This window comes from Sphaerodactylus townsendi, linkage group LG06 (genome assembly GCF_021028975.2).
Source record: "Sphaerodactylus townsendi isolate TG3544 linkage group LG06, MPM_Stown_v2.3, whole genome shotgun sequence".
Taxonomy (NCBI): Eukaryota; Metazoa; Chordata; class Lepidosauria; order Squamata; family Sphaerodactylidae; genus Sphaerodactylus; species Sphaerodactylus townsendi.
The window spans coordinates 125,157,259-125,181,867 of NC_059430.1; the positions used below are offsets into that span (position 1 = coordinate 125,157,259).

A 24,609-nucleotide genomic window follows, 5' to 3' on the forward strand; every position below is an offset into this window, starting at 1 on the left:
CCCCCCCCACCCCCCCCCCCCCCCACCCCCCCCCCCCCCCACCCCCCCCCCCCCCCACCCCCCCCCCCCCCCACCCCCCCCCCCCCCCACCCCCCCCCCCCCCCACCCCCCCCCCCCCCCACCCCCCCCCCCCCCCACCCCCCCCCCCCCCCACCCCCCCCCCCCCCCACCCCCCCCCCCCCCCACCCCCCCCCCCCCCCACCCCCCCCCCCCCCCACCCCCCCCCCCCCCCACCCCCCCCCCCCCCCACCCCCCCCCCCCCCCACCCCCCCCCCCCCCCACCCCCCCCCCCCCCCACCCCCCCCCCCCCCCACCCCCCCCCCCCCCCACCCCCCCCCCCCCCCACCCCCCCCCCCCCCCACCCCCCCCCCCCCCCACCCCCCCCCCCCCCCACCCCCCCCCCCCCCCACCCCCCCCCCCCCCCACCCCCCCCCCCCCCCACCCCCCCCCCCCCCCACCCCCCCCCCCCCCCACCCCCCCCCCCCCCCACCCCCCCCCCCCCCCACCCCCCCCCCCCCCCACCCCCCCCCCCCCCCACCCCCCCCCCCCCCCACCCCCCCCCCCCCCCACCCCCCCCCCCCCCCACCCCCCCCCCCCCCCACCCCCCCCCCCCCCCACCCCCCCCCCCCCCCACCCCCCCCCCCCCCCACCCCCCCCCCCCCCCACCCCCCCCCCCCCCCACCCCCCCCCCCCCCCACCCCCCCCCCCCCCCACCCCCCCCCCCCCCCACCCCCCCCCCCCCCCACCCCCCCCCCCCCCCACCCCCCCCCCCCCCCACCCCCCCCCCCCCCCACCCCCCCCCCCCCCCACCCCCCCCCCCCCCCACCCCCCCCCCCCCCCACCCCCCCCCCCCCCCACCCCCCCCCCCCCCCACCCCCCCCCCCCCCCACCCCCCCCCCCCCCCACCCCCCCCCCCCCCCACCCCCCCCCCCCCCCACCCCCCCCCCCCCCCACCCCCCCCCCCCCCCACCCCCCCCCCCCCCCACCCCCCCCCCCCCCCACCCCCCCCCCCCCCCACCCCCCCCCCCCCCCACCCCCCCCCCCCCCCACCCCCCCCCCCCCCCACCCCCCCCCCCCCCCACCCCCCCCCCCCCCCACCCCCCCCCCCCCCCACCCCCCCCCCCCCCCACCCCCCCCCCCCCCCACCCCCCCCCCCCCCCACCCCCCCCCCCCCCCACCCCCCCCCCCCCCCACCCCCCCCCCCCCCCACCCCCCCCCCCCCCCACCCCCCCCCCCCCCCACCCCCCCCCCCCCCCACCCCCCCCCCCCCCCACCCCCCCCCCCCCCCACCCCCCCCCCCCCCCACCCCCCCCCCCCCCCACCCCCCCCCCCCCCCACCCCCCCCCCCCCCCACCCCCCCCCCCCCCCACCCCCCCCCCCCCCCACCCCCCCCCCCCCCCACCCCCCCCCCCCCCCACCCCCCCCCCCCCCCACCCCCCCCCCCCCCCACCCCCCCCCCCCCCCACCCCCCCCCCCCCCCACCCCCCCCCCCCCCCACCCCCCCCCCCCCCCACCCCCCCCCCCCCCCACCCCCCCCCCCCCCCACCCCCCCCCCCCCCCACCCCCCCCCCCCCCCACCCCCCCCCCCCCCCACCCCCCCCCCCCCCCACCCCCCCCCCCCCCCACCCCCCCCCCCCCCCACCCCCCCCCCCCCCCACCCCCCCCCCCCCCCACCCCCCCCCCCCCCCACCCCCCCCCCCCCCCACCCCCCCCCCCCCCCACCCCCCCCCCCCCCCACCCCCCCCCCCCCCCACCCCCCCCCCCCCCCACCCCCCCCCCCCCCCACCCCCCCCCCCCCCCACCCCCCCCCCCCCCCACCCCCCCCCCCCCCCACCCCCCCCCCCCCCCACCCCCCCCCCCCCCCACCCCCCCCCCCCCCCACCCCCCCCCCCCCCCACCCCCCCCCCCCCCCACCCCCCCCCCCCCCCACCCCCCCCCCCCCCCACCCCCCCCCCCCCCCACCCCCCCCCCCCCCCACCCCCCCCCCCCCCCACCCCCCCCCCCCCCCACCCCCCCCCCCCCCCACCCCCCCCCCCCCCCACCCCCCCCCCCCCCCACCCCCCCCCCCCCCCACCCCCCCCCCCCCCCACCCCCCCCCCCCCCCACCCCCCCCCCCCCCCACCCCCCCCCCCCCCCACCCCCCCCCCCCCCCACCCCCCCCCCCCCCCACCCCCCCCCCCCCCCACCCCCCCCCCCCCCCACCCCCCCCCCCCCCCACCCCCCCCCCCCCCCACCCCCCCCCCCCCCCACCCCCCCCCCCCCCCACCCCCCCCCCCCCCCACCCCCCCCCCCCCCCACCCCCCCCCCCCCCCACCCCCCCCCCCCCCCACCCCCCCCCCCCCCCACCCCCCCCCCCCCCCACCCCCCCCCCCCCCCACCCCCCCCCCCCCCCACCCCCCCCCCCCCCCACCCCCCCCCCCCCCCACCCCCCCCCCCCCCCACCCCCCCCCCCCCCCACCCCCCCCCCCCCCCACCCCCCCCCCCCCCCACCCCCCCCCCCCCCCACCCCCCCCCCCCCCCACCCCCCCCCCCCCCCACCCCCCCCCCCCCCCACCCCCCCCCCCCCCCACCCCCCCCCCCCCCCACCCCCCCCCCCCCCCACCCCCCCCCCCCCCCACCCCCCCCCCCCCCCACCCCCCCCCCCCCCCACCCCCCCCCCCCCCCACCCCCCCCCCCCCCCACCCCCCCCCCCCCCCACCCCCCCCCCCCCCCACCCCCCCCCCCCCCCACCCCCCCCCCCCCCCACCCCCCCCCCCCCCCACCCCCCCCCCCCCCCACCCCCCCCCCCCCCCACCCCCCCCCCCCCCCACCCCCCCCCCCCCCCACCCCCCCCCCCCCCCACCCCCCCCCCCCCCCACCCCCCCCCCCCCCCACCCCCCCCCCCCCCCACCCCCCCCCCCCCCCACCCCCCCCCCCCCCCACCCCCCCCCCCCCCCACCCCCCCCCCCCCCCACCCCCCCCCCCCCCCACCCCCCCCCCCCCCCACCCCCCCCCCCCCCCACCCCCCCCCCCCCCCACCCGCCCCCCCCCCCACCCCCCCCCAGGCCCCACACCCCCCCCACCCACAACCCCCCCCCCCCCCCACGCCCCCCCCCCCCCACCCCCCCCCCCCCCCCCCACCCCCCCCCCCCCACCACCCCCCCCCCCCCCCCACCCCCCCCCCCCCCCACCCCCGCCCCCCCCCCTCCACCCCCCCCCCCACCCCCCCCCCCCCCCACCCCCCCCCCCCCCCACACCCCCCCCCCATCCCTGTGGCTAGGGCTGCTTCCTGTGGCAGCCATTTTGCGAGCAGCCATTTTGTTCTGTGCCCACTGTGCCTTGTCAGAATTCCAAATGTATACAGAGGCTCAAAAAGTGACTCCTGTTCTAGTGTATCTCTGACTTCAGGAAGCACTACTACCTTTGCTTTAAAATCACAGCAGACGGATTGCTATGGGCTTTAACTCCAGCTGGCCCTGGGCAACTGGGATTTCATGGGTTCATTGGGGCATGGACAGAAACAGTGGCGTAGCTCCAACGGGACAGGGGGGCGCAACGCCCAGGCGTGCTCCAGCAGGGGCATGGCCAGGGCGTTCCGGGGTGTTCCTGGGCATTCTGGTGGTGTTCTGGGGTGGGGGCGGGTGGTGCGTTGCAGGGGCACAGCGCACGCACGTGCCCCAGTCACAGTTTCCCCTCGCTTTGTCCCTGGACAGAAGCAAGGTCCCAGTGACTTCTCCTTTTCTAGCCAGTGGCTGGGATTATGTGTTATGCATAACCTCATCACTGCATAACACATGTCACTTCCAAATTATTGCTACCCTATGAATTAATAGCATCCAAATTAGTCTTGATGGAATCTTGCAAACTAGGGTTACACTTGTGTTTCCACGAGAATTATATTCTTCCTGGGAAGCAAAGGAAGGGATTTCGCTGCAACATTTGGACCTCTATCTGAGCATGGATGTCCTTCCCCTCATATCCCCTCCCCTTTAGCAATGTAAATTGGTTGCGTGTTCATGAGTGTGTGATTGTGAGGTGGGTCACACACGCAATAGTTTTTACGTTCGGTGAGGAAGTCAGCATTCTACAAAGACACAAGGGTGTCTCTGTTTCCGTTTCTGAAATGTTGGCGAGTGTACTATCTGGTGTTTATCCCTCGCATGTGTTTCCGGCATCCGGTTAGGAGAAATCTTGTGCACAAAGTTAACTTTAAATGCAAAGTGGAAAAAAAAAACCAACCAAAAAACCCCCCCAAAATGCCTCCTTCGCTCAGCGAGGTGAAGCTGGAGAGCAGTCGGGTGCATCTCCTGCTGGTTGGCCTGATGGTGGAAAAAGAACCTACATTTAAAAACAACCCACTATTAGAGTGAAGTCTGGATGACTCGGACAGCGGCGAGGAACACAGAATAGTCACAAGGCACCCGCAAATCACAAGATGGACGGCAACCCACAAAGGTTGTATGCCTTGGTCCTCCTGGGACTCTTTGCAGGTAAGGACCCTTCTGTGTGTTGAAACTGCGTGCATAAGGTAGTCTCTTTTGGGCGTTTTACAAGCATGCATGATTTTAATTTGTAATAAATGCATATATGTGTTTGATTTTGGGCAGTTTTATATTTAGCGGCCCCTTCAGCAATGTCTTGACCTTGAAGGTAATTCTGGATGTTAAGGAGCCATCAAAGCCTGATAAGAACATAAGAACAAGCCAGCTGGATCAGACCAGAGTCCATCTAGTCCAGCTCTCTGCCACTCGCAGTGGCCCACCAGGTGCCTTTGGGAGCTCACGTGCAGGAGGTGAAAGCAATGGCCTTCTGCGGCTGTTGCTCCCGAGCACCTGGTCTGCTAAGGCATTTGCAATCTCAGATCAAAGAGGATCAAGATTGGTAGCCATAAATCGACTTCTCCTCCATAAATCTGTCCAAGCCCCTTTTAAAGCTATCCAGGTTAGTGACCATCACCACCTCCTGTGGCAGCATATTCCAAACACCAATCACACGTTGTGTGAAGAAGTGTTTCCTTTTATTAGTCCTAATTCTTCCCCCCAGCATTTTCAATGTATGCCCCCTGGTTCTAGTATTGTGAGAAAGAGAGAACAATTTCTCTCTGTCAACATTTTCTACCCCATGCATAATTTTATAGACTTCAATCATATCTCCCCTCAGACGTCTCCTCTCCAAACTAAAGAGTCCCAAATGCTGCAGCCTCTCCTCATAAGGAAGGTGCTCCAGTCCCTCAATCATCCTCGTTGCCCTTCTCTGCACTTTTTCTATCTCTTCGATATCCTTTTTGAGATGTGGCGACCAGAACTGAACACAGTACTCCAAGTGCAGTCGCACCACGGCTTTATATAAGGGCATGACAATCTTTGCAGTTTTATTCTCAATTCCTTTCCTAATGATCCCCAGCATAGAGTTTGCCTTTTTCACAGCCGCCATGCATTGAGTTGACATTCCCATGGAACTATCAACTAAGGTGCCCAAATCCCTTTCCTGGTCTGTGACTGATAGCACTGACCCCTGTAGCGTGTATGTGAAGTTTGGATTTTTTGCCCCTATGTGCATCACTTTACATTTTGCTACATTGAACTGCATTTGCCATTTCTTAGCCCACTCACCTAATTTATCAAGGTCCGCTTGGAGCTCTTCGCAATCCTTTGCGGTTCTCACCACCCTACATAATTTGGTATCATCTGCAAACTTGGCCACCACGCTACCCACCCCTACTTCCAGGTCATTTATGACATATTCTATAACACATCGAATCACAAAATCAGAGTTGGAAGAGGCTACAAGGGCCATTAAGTTCAACCCCCTGCCCTGCAGGAAGACACAATCAAAGCACCCTTGACAGATGACCATCCAACCTCTGTTTAAAAACCTCCAAAGAAGGAGACTCCACCCCCCACCCCCCACTGAGGCTGTGTACAGTGGAACGTCTGTTTCCATTGCCTTTGGTTTTCATCGGTTTTGGTTTTCATCGATTTTTTCAGTGAAACATTTGTCTCGGTTTCCATAGATTTGCCTCGGTTTTCATTAATTTGCAGTGAGGTGCAGAGGTTTGTGGAGAAAAATCACCCGGACAAAGCTGTTGCGGGCCGTGTCTGCAACTTGTTTAATAACAACGTCTTGCCCCATTTCAGACAAATCGTAAAGAGGCATCAGAAACAGACCTCTTTGAACAGCTTTCTGGTGCAACGTTGGTCCACTGGCTCTGAAGCTGGTCCTAGTGTTATTGTTTGTTACTGTTTTCAGCATTAAACACTATGACTCATTCCGCACATGCAGAATAATGCACTTTCAAACTGCTTTCAGTGCTCTTTGAAGCTGTGCGGAATGGCAACATCCACTTGCAAACAGTTGTAAAAATGGTTTGAAAACGCATTATTTTGCATGTGCGGAAGGGGCCTATGTTTGTTCACCCAAAAATGTGTTTTTGGCATGTTTTTTCGAGTGCCTAGAACGGATGAATTGGATTTACATTGATTCCTATGGAAAAAATTTGCCTCGGTTTTCATCAGTTTCGGTTTTCATCAATTCTTTTCAGACGGATTACCAACGAAAACCAAGGTTCCTCTGTATTCCTTTGTCGAACAGTCCCTACAGTCAGGGACTGTTTAGGTGGAATCTCTTTCCTTGCTTGTATTCCTTGCTCCTCCTGGGATTCTTTGCAGGTAGGATGTGGGCAAATATTTAGAACTAACAAAAAAAATTCCAAGGAAAGATAAATGTTGAGACCTGGATAGCTGCTGGGCACAGCAATAGTGAGAAGAGCAAGGTTTGCTTTTCTTTGCTAGGGAGGACTTCCTTGAAAGGTCCCAACGTTGCAGGAGGGACGCCGTGGAGAGTGTCCAATGCGTGCTGTGCTGTCTGTGGAACCGGCATGGCTAACTTGAACTTGCCATAAAATGGGGCCACTCCCCACTTACCTCCTCTGTGTGCAACCGCGCAGCGACCCCACTAGAAAAGCCTCCATGGCTTTTGACCATGGAGACATTTGTCTCCCATTGCTCAGGCTCCCGGAGCGCGAAGCCTTCGAAGCGGTGCCCTTCACCCCTCTCCTCCGGCACTCGGGGGTCCTGCGGCTGCTCCGCACGTCGGGCAGCAGGCGAGGCGCGCCGGACCGCAGCCGCAGGCACTGATGGCAGTGGCGTATCTGCCTAGGGACAAGGGGTACCCCTTGTCCCCGGGCACCACTCTTCTGGTCACATGGGGGGCGCAAAATCGGGTCCCCATGTGACCAGGAAGTCCTGCTGTCTCATTGTTTTCGCGTGCCTCGACCCCATCCAAGGCACGCAAAAAACGACGAGCACCCTCAACCCCACCCTGGACTCCCCCCTCTCTTCAGAAGAGACTGCAGGCTGCCAGCTGGGAACCCAGCCAGCAGGGGGAGTCTGGGGGGGGAGATGGGCACCCTAGACCTTGCCCATGTCCCTAGGCTGCCTTGTCCCTAGGCAGATGGTGACATGGGCAGGGTTGAGGGCAGTGGGGGTGGAGCCTGGGGGCATCAGGGGTGGAGCTAGGGTGGTGGTGGGCAGAGCCTGGGCGTGTCCTGGAGACAATTTGTCTCCGGGCGCCATTTGCCCCTGGTACGCTTCTGGCTGGTGGTGTGCCAGTCCCGGCCGGGGGGGCTTGGCCACCGGACCGGGCGACACGGGAGGCTCCCGGCAAAGAGCCACCTTTTTTGTCGCCGTCCTCCTCCTCCTCTCCCACCACTAAGCTCAGCTCGTCACTGAGTCCGGCCGCGGCGGCTTCCTCCCGGGCCAGCAGCAGCAGCCGCACCTTCAGCTCCAGCAGCGCCCGGAATTTGCCGCTCTCCTATCTCCTTGCCGCAGGGTTTTTGAAAATGCTGCTCTTTCTTGAGGACCTAATTTGCCGCGCGGCAAGGAGGTGGGAGAGCGGCAAATTCTGGGCAGCTGCGCAGTAGGCGCTGGTGACGTGGGGAACGTTAAGGATCCCCGTGTCTTTCAAAGAGGTGACCCCGGGGCTTATGGTGAGTGGGGAGCGGGCCATAATAGTGATGTGTGGTTACAGTGAGTACATCAATAGGCGGGGTTGCCTCGGAGCTTGTGTGTATCTGGAGTTCAGTTTGTTTTGTTTTGGGCAAATGATTGCAAAAAGGCTTGGCCTTCAAACACTGGCTCATTCCGCACATGCAGAATAATGCACTTTCAAACTGCTTTTCAGTGCTCTTTGAAGCTGTGCGGAATAGCAAGATCCACTTGCAAAGCCTAAAAAAGCCCAAAATATTCTGAGAGACCCGTCTCATCCAGCACACACTCTTTTTGAACTGTTGCCATCCGGCAGACGATACAGGTCTATCAAAACTAGGACAAAGAGGCTTAGAGACAGCTTCTACTCCAGAGCTGTGGCTAGGCTAAACTCCGCAGCTTCGTGTTGATGTGTTTGGGGCTGTGTAGGGATGGGTGGAGGAAGGGGAAAGTGAGGCTGGGGTATGAGTCTGAAATTGTGTGCGTCGAGGAATGCTGCTGTAAATTTCGTTGTGCGTGCACAATGACAATAAAATGCTTATGCTTATGCTTATTTTGAGTGTGCGGAAGGGGCCATTGAATAGCAGCTTTTTGGAAAAAGAATTAAAAGGTAAATTTTCTTCCATATTTTGAAGGAATATATGCTGAGCATTTTTTGGATCATGAAGGCTTCTTTGCATGTAATGGATGGGTCAATTAATAGATTATCAATCTGTTAAACGTCTAAATTGGTTGACAATGTAGCCTCCCCCAGCCCTGATTCTTCACAGTGGTTTTCAATTGCTCTAGTTCCATGGGAATGTCAACTCAACGCACACAGCAGCTGTGAAAAAGGCAAATCTATGCTGGGGATAATTAGGAAAGGAATTGAGAATAAAACTGCAAAGATTGTCATACCCTTATATATAAAGCTGTGGTGCGACCGTACTTGGAGTACTGTGTTCAGTTCTGGTCGCCACATCTCAAAAAGGATATCGAAGAGATAGAAAAAGTGCAGAGAAGGGCAACGAGGATGATTGAGGGACTGGAGCACCTTCCTTATGAGGAGAGGCTGCAGCGTTTAGACCCTTTAGTTTGGAGAGGAGGTACCCGAGGGGGAATATGATTGACAGTCTATAAAATTATGCATGGGGCAGAAAATGCTGACTGAGGTCAAGCTCGCGACGGGCAAAATAATATGACGCCGCCGCGAACGGAAAAAAAAAGAAGCGCCAGAGTTTGAAATGCGTTCGCACGCGCAAGAGCGGAGGGGCGCAGTCGCGCCGTCGCTAAAACGCTTAAACCGGGCGCCAAGACGGTGTATTCAGGAAAACGCCGAAAACCACTCTTTTTCCCCATGCGGACGCATCGACGCCTTTGACTCAGGCGTAACAGTCGCCACGGAGCTGTCGCCGCTGTAATGGCGTCTGGCCTGCACGGCTTCGCAAGTGCTTTAGGCGCTTAACGTCGCGATGACGCCCAGCTTCCGCAGCGCTTCCGTGCGAACCGCCACATTTCTGCAGTAATAGCGGATCGCAGCTCCGCTTCGTCTGTGAACGCTTTTTTTGGGATGCGTCGCAATTTGCGACGTCATCGCATCGCTGCTTTTGGCCGTGCGGAAACGGCCAGAGAGAAATTTTTCTCTCTTTCTCACAATACTAGAACCAGGGGGCATCCATTGAAAATGCTGGGGGGAAGAATTAGGACTTATAAAAGGAAACACTTCTTCACGCAATGTGTGATTGGTGTTTGGAATATGCTGCCAAAGGAGGTGGTGATGGCCACTAAGCTGGATAGTTTTAAAAGGGGCTTGGACAGATTTATGGAGGAGAAGTCGATTTATGGCTACCAATCTTGATCCTCTTTGATCTGAGATTGCAAATGCCTTAACAGTCCAGGTGCTCGGGAGCAACAGCCGCAGAAGGCCATTGCTTTCACATCCTGCATGTGAGCTCCTAATGGCACCTGGTGGACTAGATGGACTCTGGACTAGATCCAGCTGGCTTGTTCTTATGTTCTTATGTTCTTAACTGTGTTGTTTAAAAACCATCAACCCCATAGAAGTCATAGCTGATACCTAAAGGAACATCAAACTTTTCCACCTAACCTGTCCCATTTCACGTTCCTTGTATTATTTATTTCAGAGTGGTTTCTAGGGCTGCCAATTCCCTCCCCCCCCCCCCCCGTCAGTGGAGGGAAATGGGGGGGGGGTAAGGTTGGCAGACCCATTTTGGGAAATTCCTGGTTTGGGGGGTTGGAGTCTGGAGAGGACAGGAATCTCAGGGGGATACAATGCCAGTACACTACATCTATTTTCTTTAAAGGAACTGAGCACTTGCAGTCAGAAGATGAGCTGAAATTCCAGGGGATCCGCAGGTCCCACCTGGAGATTGGCATCCCTAATGGGTTCCTCTTTCCCTCTCCCGTTATGCCTAAAAGTACAGTACTGAGAGGTTTAGTTTTCTGCAGTTCTTATGACTCACATACATCACTAGTATTATCTGCTGCTGTTTTATTAGGCAATATTTTAGGGACTGTTAATTGATCATTTTCATCTGTTTTATCGGCACGGTTTGTGTTGTGAATTACCTTGGAGATTTTTAAGTGTGGGTCATAAATATTCTAAACGAATGTATGTGGCCATTTAACATTCACACTTCCTGGAGCTTTGCGCGCTAAGTAAGGTGTCAGGGGAATTAAAAGTGGAAGTCATCACACACCCATGTATAAATAATTGCGCCTGTAGTATAAACAATAATCCTTCTTATAATTTTATATTTTCATATTTATCTTGTATATTGTTCAGCACATCTTCCAAGGATTTTTTTTTTTTGTAAAACATGAGCTAGAGATACTTGCCAGAGTTCACTTCTATGGTTTTTGAAGTCAGTATCAGATTTTTACATCTAGATTTTAGGACTGCCACGTCCTAAAATCAGGGGATTCTATTCTACGTGCATTTCTTACCTGCCCTACAGCACAACCTCAGGATGAGTTATAATTAAACACGCCATGTTAAAATCATGACAGTTAAAACACAATAAAACACACTAAAACCCCATCCTAAGAACCTCATTCTAAAACCACAATAAAACCCCATTCTAAAACCCCAAACACAATCTAAAATCCCCCACAACCACACCATTTGTTGGGATTTTGCAGTACTCAGATATAAAAGGGTTAACTGTTTGTAGGTAAACAAGTTGCTGAAGTCACTGTTTATAACCTGATCTGTTGATTAGCTATTGGTCAGTCAGATAACCTTGCTTACGTGGTAGTGAGCATGTGCATCTGAAGTTATAAAGTTAACTCTGCTTCTTTGTTTGAACAGACACAACACCAACACCAACACCACCGTGAATGCGAGACAGCAAATAAGTACCAAGATGTAACCAAACGTACAGCAATGTAGACAGAGGTGGTATCTAGCAGGTTCTCACAGGTTCCCGAGAGTAGGTTACTAATTATTTGTGTGTGCCGAGAGGGGGTTACTAACTGGTGATTTTGCCACGTGATTTTTGCCTTAGTTACATCCCTCCTCTCAGCAGTAGCGCGCAGAACTTGAAGCAGTCTAGCAGGAGGTGCACCGGCGTGCGTGGCAGCCTGCGCCTGCGTGCATTCGTTTCCCGCCCAAGGACCGGCGCAGCAGCTGCCTCCTTGCCACAGCCCCACCCAGGAATGCCCCACTCCCGGAATGCCCGGCCACGCCCCATCGTGCCCCGCCCAGCCCCACTGGCGCTACGCCACAGTTTGAATCCCACCACCATGGGAACCTGTTACTAAATTTTCGATCCCACCACTGAATGTAGATGTGTAACCGGAAATAAAGGATTTCTTATTCTACCTCCACGTAGCCCTCCCTTTACAGTTAGTAAACTCATATATAAAAAGCATATATATATACACCCAACACATCCTCCCACAAAAAAGAGGGGTGTACAGACATGCCAGGGGGTCCTCCCAGGGGGTGGGTGGGTAGGGGGTTCCAGCCAAATGTCCAGGTGAAGAGGATGGCCTTCACCAGGCACCAGGATGGGAGTCAAGTTTGCCATGTCCAGATTGGGAAACTCCTAGAAATGTGGGCATGGAATCTGGGAACCGTGGTCCATCCTCCAAAGGGTCCATTTTCTCTATGGGAACTCATCTCTGTCACCTGGAAATGAGTCGTAATTCCTTGGGATACCTAGGACCCACCGGTAGGTTAGCATCCCTAATTCAAATCCAGTAGCACCTTAGAGATCCACAAGAGTTTTGGGGTATAAGGTTTCGAGGCCCAAAATCTCCCTTCATGAGATTTTTTAGATCAGATCATATTTAATATCATATTTAATATCGTGTATCTAATCTGGAGGAACCGGGTTTGATTCCCAGCTCTGCCGCCTGAGCTGTGGAGGCTTATCTGGGGAATTCAGATTAGCCTGTACACTCCCACACATGCCAGCTGGGTGACCTTGGGCTAGTCACAGCTACTCGGAGCTCTCTCAGCCCCACCAACCTCACAGGGTGTTTGTTGTGAGGGGGGAAGGGCAAGGAGATTGTAAGCCCCTTTGAGTCTCCTGCAGGAGAGAAAGGAAGGATATAAATCCAAACTCCTCCTCCTCCTCCTCCTCCTCCTCCTCCTCTTCTTCTTCTTCTTCTTCTTCTTCTTCTTCTTATTATTATTATTATTATTATTATTATTATTATTATTATTTAATAACTTTAGATAATATTTTAGACAACAGGTTTTGTTTGATCTGCCCCCCCCCCTTTTAAAAGATTTAGCGGGGCTCAGTGAAAGCAGATGTTTCCGCCATCTTGTTTTTAGTGGACATACGTATCGTTTTAAATTTTTTAATTTATCATGGATCATTATAGTTGTTGTATTTATTATGTATATAGTGTTGTCAGAAGCCACCCCGAGCCCAGGAAGGGAGGGGCGGTATAGAAATTTAAATAAATACATACATAAATATTTTTTAAAATTGAATGGGAGTGTTAAAGTATGCATACATGAAATATAACAAGTTCCTACAAGCGCCCCTTTGATTTGAAAGTGTTGATTGGTTTTATATTAGCGCCCTTGGCAGAGGCCACCTGAAGAAGAAAGGGGAAGGCCCAATTAGCCCGTCAGTAGGAATATCGTCTTGGCATTCAAGCACAAAAGCTGTGGAAAATGGGAGGGGGCTGATTCCATTTCTCCTCTTTTTGCAAGCAGTGAACATAATATGTTTCGGCAAGAAAGCGAGGCACAATTTTCATTGGATGAACAACTTTCATGAACTTCATTTGCAAGGTTCTTCTTAAATTCACCCTTGCCAGGATTTTGCTACCTAAGGTCTGGATTTTAAGGAACAAACCAAAAAAAAAGGAGAGAAAATTTAACCCTCCAAAACCAAAATTAAGAACCTAAAAAGGTCAAGAAACTGACCATACAACCCAGAAAACCCACAACACCCTGGTCAAGAAATTGTTGAAGGGGCTGCTGAATATAAAACTGCAAAATTTCAAAAATTTGATTGCTCCAGTCTAAAAGAATTCCCTACTACTGGGGCATTTTAAAATTTTGCCATAGCAGAATTGGGCATGATTGTCACATTGTGTTATACTTTTTAATAGAGGACATGACTTTGTGTGGAAAACCTGGCTGACAGTATGAGCCACTCTCCAACGATTGGTCTGAGTCATTAAAACAGTTTTATAATTGCAATTTGTAGTCTGGCAGCTTAACAATTTATTATTGTATTACTTTAGACCACTGAGGAAGGCAGTTGGCCAAAATGAATTTGGTTTTAGGGGTCAAAAAAGTGTCCCCTAGAACCCTTCTGTGTATTGTAATAGTGTACATAAGGTCAGTGGTGGGATCCAAAAATTTTAGTAACAGGTTCCCATAGTGGTGGGATTCAAACAGTGGCGTAGCGCCAATGGGGCTGGGCGGGGCACGACAGGGGTGTGGCCGAGCATTCCGGGAGCGGGGCATTCCTAGGCGGGGTTGTGGCAAGGACGCAGCCACTGCGCCGGTCCTTGGGCGGGAAACGAATGCACGCAGGTGCAGGCTGCCACACACACCGGTGCACCTCCTGCTAGACTGCTTCAAGTTCTGTGCGCTACTGCTGAGAGGAGGGGCGTCACTAAGGCAAAAATCACGTGGCAAAATCACCAGTTAGTAACCCCCTCTCGGCACACACAAATAATTAGTAACCTCGTCTCGGAAACCTGTGAGAACCTGCTGGATCCCACCTCTGCATAAGGTACATAAGGGCGTTTTACAAGTATAGATGATTTTAATTTGTAATAAATGCACATATGTTTTTTATATTTAGCAGTTTTATATTTAGCGGCCCCTTGAACAATTTCTTGACCTTGAAGGTAATTCTGGATGTTAAGGAGCCATCAAAGCCTGATATTCCATAACGCATAGAATCACAAAATCAGAGTTGGAAGAGGCTACAAGGGCCATTCAGTTCCACCCCCTGCCCTGCAGGAAGACACAATCAAAACACCCTTGACAGATGACCATCCAACCTCTCTTTAAAAACCTCCAAAGAAGGAGACTCCTTCCACCACCACCTACCCCTAAGGCAGTGTATTCCTTTGTTAAACAGTCCTTACAGTCAGGAAGTTCTTAATGTTTAGGTGGAATCTCCTTTCCTGCACCTTGAATCCATTACTGTTTGTTCTAGTCTCTGGAGCAGCAGAAAACAAGCTTGCGCCATCTTCAACGTTCCATCCTTTCAAATGTTTAAACATGGCTATCTTGTCACTCCTTAACCTTCTGTTCTCCGGACTAAACAGAGGTGGGATCCAGCAGGTTCTCACCAGTTCTCGAGAGTGGGTTACTACTTATTTGTGTGTGCCGAGAGGGGGTTACTAATTGGGTCTGCTTTTCCGTTAGAAATTCCATTAGGTCCCAAAATCATACAGTCCTGTTGTTTCCTTATGTGGCTGGTAAGCGAAGGTAGAAAACGGGATAATTCTCCCTGTTGGGCTGTTTTAAAAACATGTTTTAGAAACATGGTAAAGTTCCTTGTTTAAGGAAAGTATCCTTCTTTTGATTTCTAGAAACAAAATTAAGTATTTGAAAGTATTAAGGATTTGACAGGCAGTCAACTAGAGGAGAAGTAGTTGTTTCTGTTGGCAGTAGACGATAGGACTTGCTATAATGAGTCTGAATTATGGACAGAAAGATACCAGCTGGAAATTAGGAACTTTTTTTTTACAGTAAGAGTTTTTTACAGTAACAGAGAAATTATTAATGTCCCACCCCCGGAATGCCCAGCCATGCCCCTGTTGTGCCCCGCCCAGCCCCATTGGCGCAACGCCACTGTTTGAATCCCAGCACCATGGGAACCTGTTACTAAAATTTTTGGATCCTACCACTGTCTCTAAGTCTCATAGGGCATGGAATCCAGACCTTTAACCATTTTGGTCGCTGTCCTCTGAACCGATTCCAACTTGTCAATATCCTTCTTGAATTTCAGTGCCTAGAACTGGACACAGTATGCCACATGAGGTCTGACCAATGCAGAATATGCAGGTCTGGCCAGGGCAGACAAGTGCTTTCAGGAAGGGAGTCAAATTGGGATGAGAGATGAAAGTACTGTGGAAATTAAATGCTAGTGAGTGCTAGTGAGTCTCCAGGTTCTGATGGCAAAACTCAAGAGTTCTTACGTGAGATTGTTGATCTACTAACCCCTCTATCTAACTTAGAATCATAGAGTTGGAAGAGACCCAGAGGACCATCAAGCCCAACCCCCTGCGATGCAGGAACACACCATCAAAGCACTCCTGACAGATGGCCATCCAGCCTCTCTTTTAAAAACCCCCAAAGAAGGAGACTCCACCACTCTCCAAGGCAGTGAATTCCACTGATGAACAGCCCTGACCATCAGGAAGTTCTTCCTAATGTTTAGGTGGGATCTCTTTTCCTGCACCTTGAATCCATGACTCCATGTCCTCATCTCTGAGGCAGCAAAACACAAGCTTGCTCCCCCTTCAACACGGCATCCCTTCAAATATTTAAACATAGCTATCACATCCCCCTTTAACCTTCACTTCTCCAGACTAAACATCCCCAGCTCCCTAAGCCTCTCTTTGAGGGGCATGGACTCCAGACCTTTTACCATATTGGTTGCCCTCCTCTGGACCCTTCCCAGCTTGTCAATATCCTTCTTGAATTGCGGTGCCCAGAACTTTATACAGTATTCCAGGTGAAGTCTAACCAATGCAGAATAGAGAGATACCAATGCATCCCTCAATCTTGACACTACACTCCTATTGATACTGCCCAAAATCACATTGGCTTTCTTGGCCGCCGCATCACACTGCTGGCTCAGTGTGATGCGGCAGCCAAGCTTATCACTGGACATCTGGGGAAGGGCTTGACTTCTATGTTCTGTTGTTGGACCTCCACAGGAACTAATTAGTGCGACAGGATGCTGGACTAGATGGACCCAGAAGGGCTCTTCTTATGTTCTTATGGAGGACTCAATCTCTATGCCTTGTTCCTGGCCCTCCGGAAGAATTGGTGGGCTATTGTAAGAAACCAGATGCTGGACAAAACTGGATCTCTGGTCTGATCCAGCAGAGGTCTTCTGGTGTTCTAGACCTGCAATGTGTGCATACATATTCATGCACACATACACACAAAGACTTCCTTCCCTATAACCAGTGCCTATTTCTGTCCCTCTCATTTAGGGTTCTGTTCCACCCTTCAACTGCTTCTCAACTTTGTTCTGTTTCCTGTCAACAAGGGCAAGGAAAAAGGAACTAAAACCACCCTAATCCCCTGGAGGGTTGCTAGAGGAAATCATAAGAGGGAGATCAGGTTCAGTGGAAGGAGGCAAATGCAGAGGTTGTTACTGGAAAGGTGATACACTTATAGGGGGTCAATTTTGTGAGATTTCTGGTTCCTTTCGGATTTCTGATCCTATTGTAATGTTTGTTGGATGTCCCAACCGGCTGCTTGTACTTGATTTACGCTTCATTTACACTATGTAATCTGTCTCGGGTCCCAGCGAGAAAATCCTCACATTCCCTTTCCTCCACCCATCCCTACACAGCCCCAAACACATCAACACGAAACCATGGAGTTCAGCATAGCCACAGCTCTAGAATAGAAGCTATCTCTAAGCCTATTTTGTCCTTGTTTTTATAATCCTCCTATATTGTCTGCCATCAAGTCCAACCTCAGGATATGCCTGAATGGCCACAAGTCACTACGGAGGAAGTCAGGGTATGGATCAATCAACTCAGACTGCACAAATCCCCAGGCCCAGATGCACTGCCTCCAGAGCTATTCAAAACGAACATAGAATAGTGGACTCCATTGCTTTATTCCAGGGGCGTATCACCTATGGGGACATGGGGTGACCCATGTTAGTGCTCTGCCCTCCCAGGCTCCCTGCAGGAGCCGGCCTCTGGGGACTTGCTTTTAAAAGCCCCCACCTCTGTGTTTTTAAAAGCCAACTTTCAAAAGCCCCCTGCAGGGAGGCAGGGGGCCAGGGCTCAGGGGCCATTCCCCTGAATCGGCCCCCAAGCACGGGGGTAGCGCCCAGAGAAGGAGTTGTCTCCGGGCGCCATTTCCCCCCCATACGCCTCTGATTTTCCCCCTTGTCTGTCTTTATGCTGATCTGCCAATAGAGGTTGACTTGACTTGACCACTACAATTGGCCGTCCTAGTACTATGAACTGGATGGTTCAACGATATGAACAAGTACAGTAGGAGCTAGGGCTTTCACGGCCAGACTCAACTGGTTGTTGTGGGCTTTCCGGGCTGTGTGGCCGTGGTCTGGTAGATCTTGTTCCTAACGTTTCGCCTGCATCTGTGGCTGGCATCTGTGGCACAGATGCCGGCAAAACGTTAGGAACAAGATCTACCAGACCACGGCCGCACAGCCTGGAAAGCCCACAACAACCAAAAGTAGGAGCTGTCTGGTTGGAAGAAGAGAATAACCACTCAGTTACCCCTATGCACAGCCATAACAGGTCTTTGTTCCATATTTTTGTACATTCAGACATTACCAATTTTCATTTCCTCAGGTCACTTTTGCGGCTTGCCGGATCCAGGGACAAATGCAGAGCCATTCAACGTGTCCGATGAAGATGAAGCAACAACCAAGATAATGCTTCTGTCTGAAGACTCCAGGCCAGCTTCAAAAGTTAAAACCATGAGCCAGACCCAGAATTCTGTAAACGTGAATGCTGTTCCTACCTCTCTTTTATCCTTGGAAGGGCATGATGCCACCCTGAAGTGTACATTCAAAGCCCCACGAAATGTTGAAGTCTTTTGGAGAAGATCCTGTTACCCCAACTGCAGCCAGACTTTTCGTGACAGCAGCAGCAGCGCAAACCCACGCCTGGATGTAAGAGGCAGTTGGACAACCCTCTCCTTCCAGCAGGCGGAGACCAAAGATTCCGGCATGTACTACTGCGTCGTAAATGCCTCTGGTGATATCTACCAGTCGTGTGGCACATTCCTCTGGGTCCGGAGTGAGTGTAAAGTTGGTGCCCTGGGGCAGATTGTTTTGAAAAATAAGCAAAGGAGGCGGCCTGTAAACAGCCAGTATGTGCCAGAATGATGAGGAGGGAATCTGGGTAAATGTTTTGTCGAAGGCTTTCCCAGCCGGATTCAACTGGTTGTTGTGGGTTTTCCAGGCTGTGGCCCTGGTCTGGTAGATCTTGTTCCTAATGTTTCACCTGCATCTGTGGCCGGCATCTTCAAAGGTGTATCACAGAGAGAAGTGTGTTACATCAGTGGCCGGCATCTTCAGAGGTGTATCACAGAGAGAAGTGTGTGTAGCAAACTTCCCTCTGTGATACACCTCTGAAGATGCCAGCCACAGATGCAGGCGAAATGTTAGGAACAAGATCTACCAGACCACAGCCACACAGCCCGGAAAATCCACAACCACCAATCTGGGTAAACTTCACAAACCCGTACAAGTTGTTTTGAAAACATGGCTGTCAGATAAAATGGAAACAAAACAAAAATGCAAATATCTTTGACATTTGATTCACATTTCAGACTTAAAAAAAATTAACATCCCTTTTGAAATTCTGTGTTTCTGAATTTTGAAAATGTAGAGAGCTGGGGTGGTGTACTAGGTGAGCTACATGCACTAGGTGAGCTACATGCACTAGATACATGAGCTAGATGAGCTACATGCCCCAGTAAGCAGAGGCATATTGGCACAAAGTGGCGGCCAACAAGTTTCTCTGGATTGGGTCGATGTATATTATGGGGTTTGTAGGTATCCTAAATTGGAGAATAAGTCAGCATGATGGTTAAGAGCAGTGAACTCTAATCTGGAGAACCAGGTTTGATTCCTCACTCCTCCAGCTGAGCGGCAGATTCTAATCTGGTGAGCTAGATTAGTTTCCCCACTCTTACGTTCCAGCTGAGTGACTCTGAGCTAGTCACAGTTCTTTGGAATGCTCTCAGCCACACCTACTTCACAAGAATAGTGCACTTTCAATCCACTTTCAATGCACTTTGAAGCTGAATTTTACTGAACGGAATAGCAAAATCCACTTTCAAACAATTGTGAAAGTGAATTGAAAGTGCATTATTCTGCATGTGTGGAAGGGGCCAAGGTGTCTGTTGTGGGGAAAGGAAAGGAGTTTGCAAGCCCCTTTCTCTTCCTTACAGAGAAACAGAGGGTATAAATCCAAACTCGTTTTCTTCTTCCTAGTCCCAAGTTTTTCTCAGAGTAAAAACTGCTATCAGAGAAAATTGCTGAAAGTGATTCATACAACTGACCACTATTTGTCGGGACTTCGCTTCCGGGATGTGTTGGTGAAGGTTGTACGCAGAGCTCCTCTGTGAATATTTTGTCTATTTTTCTCATAGTTTTTGATATACTTTCGCTATGCCTGTGCTGTGAAGGCTTCACACTGCTTAAATTACTCAGTCTTTCTCTGGGCTCTCTTAGGCTCATTCCGCACATGCAGAATAATGCACTTTCAAACTGCTTTCAATGCTCTTTTAAGCTGTGCGGAATGGCAAAACCCACTTGCAAACAGTTGTGAAAGTGGTTTGAAAATGCATTATTTTGCGTGTGCGGAAGGGGCCTTAGGCTGTTGACTGTCTGTGAGCTGAGTGATTCTCAGAGGCTTTAAATCACACCTAGTTGGAACATTTTGGAAATGTTGCCATTTAAGTTTATCACATTCTATTCCACTGCGCTTCCCGCTAAACTGCTGCCTTTTTTCTCTCCGCTTATTATACAAATATTTGCGAACTCATTGAGAGCACAAGGACACTATTTGCCAAGTACAGAATGGAAGGTCAGGGATACCCCAAACCTCTCTGTCTTTTGCTTCCTCTCTAGGACCTCGCCCCACCTCCTTCCTGAACATAAGAGAATCCGTCAAAAACAAGATAATCACAGCTGAGGGCTTCCTTCTACTCATCTGTGCTATTGGGCCAGGTCTTTTTCTGCTGTTGAGGGTGAGCTGGTCCTTTCTTCTTTTCCACGCACCCACATACATACATACACACACATGACATGACCCGTTCTGAATCTGTCTGCCTGCAGTTTCCAATCACCACATCTTGTTCTGCTTTAGTTTGCTCTTTTAAAGAGCTTTTTGCTTCCCTCCTCCGCAGGCACTAATAAACTGAAATAGAATCATTGGTGAACAAGTGGACAAACCAAACAATTTACTAGGCAGGCTTTTCATGCTATTCACAATTTCCCCCTTTTATTGTGTAGGATGGACTGCAGGGTTGGGCATAAAATCCAGCCCACCATCCCCAGTGGTACCTTGTAGGAATCATATAGGCAGGTTGCCAAAGGGTGCACGCTATCTGCTATTTATCCCAGCTTCCCTGCAAGAGTTCAGAGTGGCCTCTTTTTATCCTCACAACACTGTGAGGGAGGCTAGGCTGAGAGTGAACGGCCCAATGGGACCACGTGGGCTTCATTGCATAGCAAGGAATCTGAACCTAGCTCTACAACATCCTCGTCTGACATCCTGATCAGTAGACCACACTGGCTGTCAGTGCTAAGGTCTGTGCATTGTTGAGCCCCAAATACCGCGCTGAGGTCTCTCTGTTTAAAAAATACCTGAGACATTCCAGTCTAAAGCCATCAGTGATGGTTGCTGATAAATCTGCACTTTAAACTGAAGGCCAGTTCATGTAATCAGGACTCCCTGCAGCTACACCTTAAGGTGGATACATATGTGAAATGATAGCTAGATTTTCTGGATCATAGGTGTCAAACTCGCAGCCCTCCAGATGTTATGGACTACAGTTCCCATCATCCCCATGCCAGCATGATGCTGGCAGGGGATGGTGGGAACTGTAGTCCATAACATCTGGAGGGGCACGAGTTTGACACTTGTGTTCTGGATTGTTCACATGGGATCGCAGAATGGGGTGACAGCTAGATCCGTACATGGGATAATAACTAGATATGTGCACTCACATGAAATGCACTGGAGTTTGATATTCTTATGTAGCTGGAAATGAGACCAACACACACTATCCATTCTCTGATCCTCCAAGGGGTCACCATTGTCTTGTTTACTTCTTTTTGCAGAAGAGGTGGGAAAATGAGAGCCTGCTGCAGGCCAAGAAAAAATATGAAGAGGAGAATCTGTACGAGGTAACTCCGGGGAACATCTGTATATGTAGGCAGATGTTAGAAACAGGGATGATTTATTCATAAGGAATCCCAACCAGCAACCTTCTTCATCTGCAGCAAACACTCCAACATCTGACACACACATATATATACTTTGGCAGTAGGTTAAATGAGTGAGCCACCTTTGCAGTTACTTGGTGTTCACAAATAGTCAAACCTCTTTGACACACCAATATCACATTTTCTTGTTATTTTTTATTTATTGTACTTATAGGCAGAGGCGTAACTCCAAGGGGACAGGGGGCACAATGCACCGGGTGCACGCCCCTGTGGGGGTGGGACAGGGCGTTCCAGGGCAGGGGCGGAGGACGCACAAGTGCACTGGATGCTTTTCCCCCTTGCTACGCCTCTGCTTATAGACAGCCTTCTTAGTCACCCAAGACAGCTCATTATATGACAGTGATGGCAAACCTTTTCGAGACCAAGTGCTCAAATTGCAACCCAAAACCCACTTATTTATCGCAAAGTGCCAACACGGCAATTTAACCTGAATCTTGAGATTTCAGTTTAGAAAAAACGGTTGGCTCCGAGGCATGCGTTACTCAGGAGTAAGCTTGGTGGTAATCAGTGGCTTTGCTTTGAAGCAACCGTACAACTCTTCAAATGGGTAAATCATAACCCTAGGAGGGCTTACTCAGAAGCAAGCCCCATTGCCAGGAACTGAGCTTACTCTCAGGTAAAGGATCGCACTTTAGTTCTTCCAATGAAAATCAGTGCGGTTTAACAGTGCCTCCCCCCACATGATGCACTCTGTGTGCATGTGCCCGCAGAGAGGGCTCTGAGTGCCACCTCTGGCACCTGTGCCATAGGTTCGCCACCACTGTTATATGACCTTGGGATTGTATTCTGGTATTTGCCATGTTTCCTGAAACACAGGGCCTCATATTTCTTGCTCTGTGGACTGCAGTTGTTCCCCCTAACAATTCAATCCTATGCATGCCTTCTGGGCGTTAAGTCGTGCCAGCTGAGTGGGACTTACTGCCTAATAAACTTCTTCAGAAATGAAACTTGTTTCTTCCTTCTCTAGGGACTGAATCTGGACGAGTGCTCCATGTATGAAGATATCTCACGAGGGCTGCAAGCCACTTACCAGGACATAGGCACTGTCAAAGTGATTGATCTGCAGCTGGAAAAGCCAGAGAAACCATGACACATCTGCTTTGTGTCCTGCTTCCATAAGCCTACTGTAGAGAACCGTTTTTGATTCCAAAATCATCTAACAATATCCTACAGACAGAGAGAGGGGGGATAGGTATTCTTTCCTGGATGCTGACAGTTTGTGTAACCATTTCAGCTTCACAATAAGGAAGCTGAGGGAAATGGACCTATGCTGCATTATCAAAGATCTGGTAATAACAGTAGAATAAGTAGAGAGGCTTCTCCAATATTTTAGTTTTCCTAATAAATTATTCCAGTAATAACTATTTTTGTTTGAAATGTCCCCATTCTGGAGTGCTGTGTGGTTTCCGGGCTGTATGGCTGTGTTCTAGCAGCATTCTCTCCTGACGTTTTGCCTGCATCTGTGGCTGGCATCTTCAGAGGATCTTCAGATGCCAGCCACAGATGCAGGTGAAACATCAGGAGAGAATGCTGCTAGAACACAGCCATACAGCCCGGAAACCACACAGCACCCCAGTGATTCCAGCTGTGAAAGCCTTCAACAATACATTGTCCCCATTCTGTTTTCCATTTATGATTCCCCATGTACAGCTTCCCAATTCTGGGGAAATGGACTCTAAGCCATTATTAATGATGTTTGTTTTAAGGATATTTACAGGGGATGAATCTGTCAAGGGTACAGGACTAGCTAGATTTATCATGGCTTCTGTCTTCCCTTCTCAACTTGGGCTGCAAACTGATGTTTGCAGAGCAAGGAGAGATCTGAAAGTCCGTATTACATTCACTATCTTTTTTTCCCTCTCAGGGATCATATTTAAAAATGATCCTACACATTTGCAGCAAAACCAAGCTATGTCTGGCACTTATTGGGTAATATCCACAATGCCATCTAGTCTGATATCTGAGTCCTCAGGTTCAGATTTTACAACTATTTCAAACAAAATCCCTATCATTGAAAGCAAAGGCTGCACATGTAGTGGATAAAGCAGCACTTTGGTTTGAAAAGGTGGGCATCTTATCGAAAACATGGAGACAAAAAAAGGCTGTCCACAGCTTGGTAGGCTGTCTTGAAAATCTAGCAGAAATCTGAGTGTGCCTCTACTGCAGGGGTGGCCAACCTATGGTGTACCAAATGTTCATGGACTACAATTCCCACCAGCCCCTGCCAACATGGCCAATTGGCCATGCTGGCAGGGGCTGATGGGAACTGTGGTCCATGAACATCTGGAGCACCATAGGTTGGCCACCCCTACTCAACTGCAATGTCTCTTTAGTCTTTGAGGTGTATTTTCATGCTGTCCCATTCTTCAAGGGGAGAAAAAAATATTTTAGATCTTCAGAGTATAGGCCTCCCCACATTTTCTTCTGAGGCCAGAGGAGGAACAGGACAAATTGGGGACACTTGAGGCAGGTGGGCCAGACTTATTTTAGAACTTCAGAGTAGCGTTCACTGTAGAAGAAGAAGAGTTTGGATTTATATCCCCTCTTTCTCTCCTGTGAGGAGACTCAAAGGGGCTGACAATCTCCTTTCCTATCCCCCCTCACAACAAACACCTTGTGAGGTAGGTGGCGCTGAGGGAGCTCTGAAGAACTATGATTCACCCAAGGTCACCCAGCTATGTTGGAGTGCACAGGCTAATCTAGTTCACCAGATAAGCTTCCACAGCTCAAGTGGCAGAGTGGGAAATCAAACCTGGTTCCCCAGATTAGAGTGCGCCTGCTCTTAACCACTGCACCACGCTGGCTCTTCCCCATGTTCTTCTGAGGCCAGAGGACGAACAGGACAAACTGGGGACACCTGAGGCAGATGGATCAGACTTATAGCTAAGGACGTACATGGTTACAATGGCCAATAAAGTTTTGGTCTCCAACGGGCCCAACAAAGAGATGATTAGGCCTTTTCAAGGCCTGATCAT

At 52.8% G+C, this 24,609-nt stretch overlaps 1 protein-coding gene across 3 annotated transcripts; it reads left to right on the forward strand.

Annotated features, from left to right (window-relative positions):
- Positions 1-4,332: 4,332 nt before the first annotated feature.
- On the forward strand, positions 4,333-23,012 carry CD79A (CD79a molecule). 3 transcript variants are annotated; one of them, XM_048501976.1, is made up of 5 exons: positions 4,333-4,469; positions 17,964-18,413; positions 20,255-20,373; positions 21,470-21,535; positions 22,602-23,012. In XM_048501976.1, exons 1-5 carry the CDS (start codon positions 4,415-4,417, stop codon positions 22,722-22,724), a joined length of 813 nt encoding a protein of 270 aa, XP_048357933.1. In that variant the 5' UTR covers positions 4,333-4,414; the 3' UTR covers positions 22,725-23,012. The 3 variants fall into 3 exon arrangements, with proteins under 3 accessions (XP_048357933.1, XP_048357934.1, XP_048357935.1); XM_048501977.1 differs by having other exon boundaries at positions 21,473-21,535; XM_048501978.1 differs by lacking the exon at positions 4,333-4,469 and adding an exon at positions 14,143-14,173.
- The last annotated feature ends 1,597 nt before the right edge of the window (positions 23,013-24,609 follow it).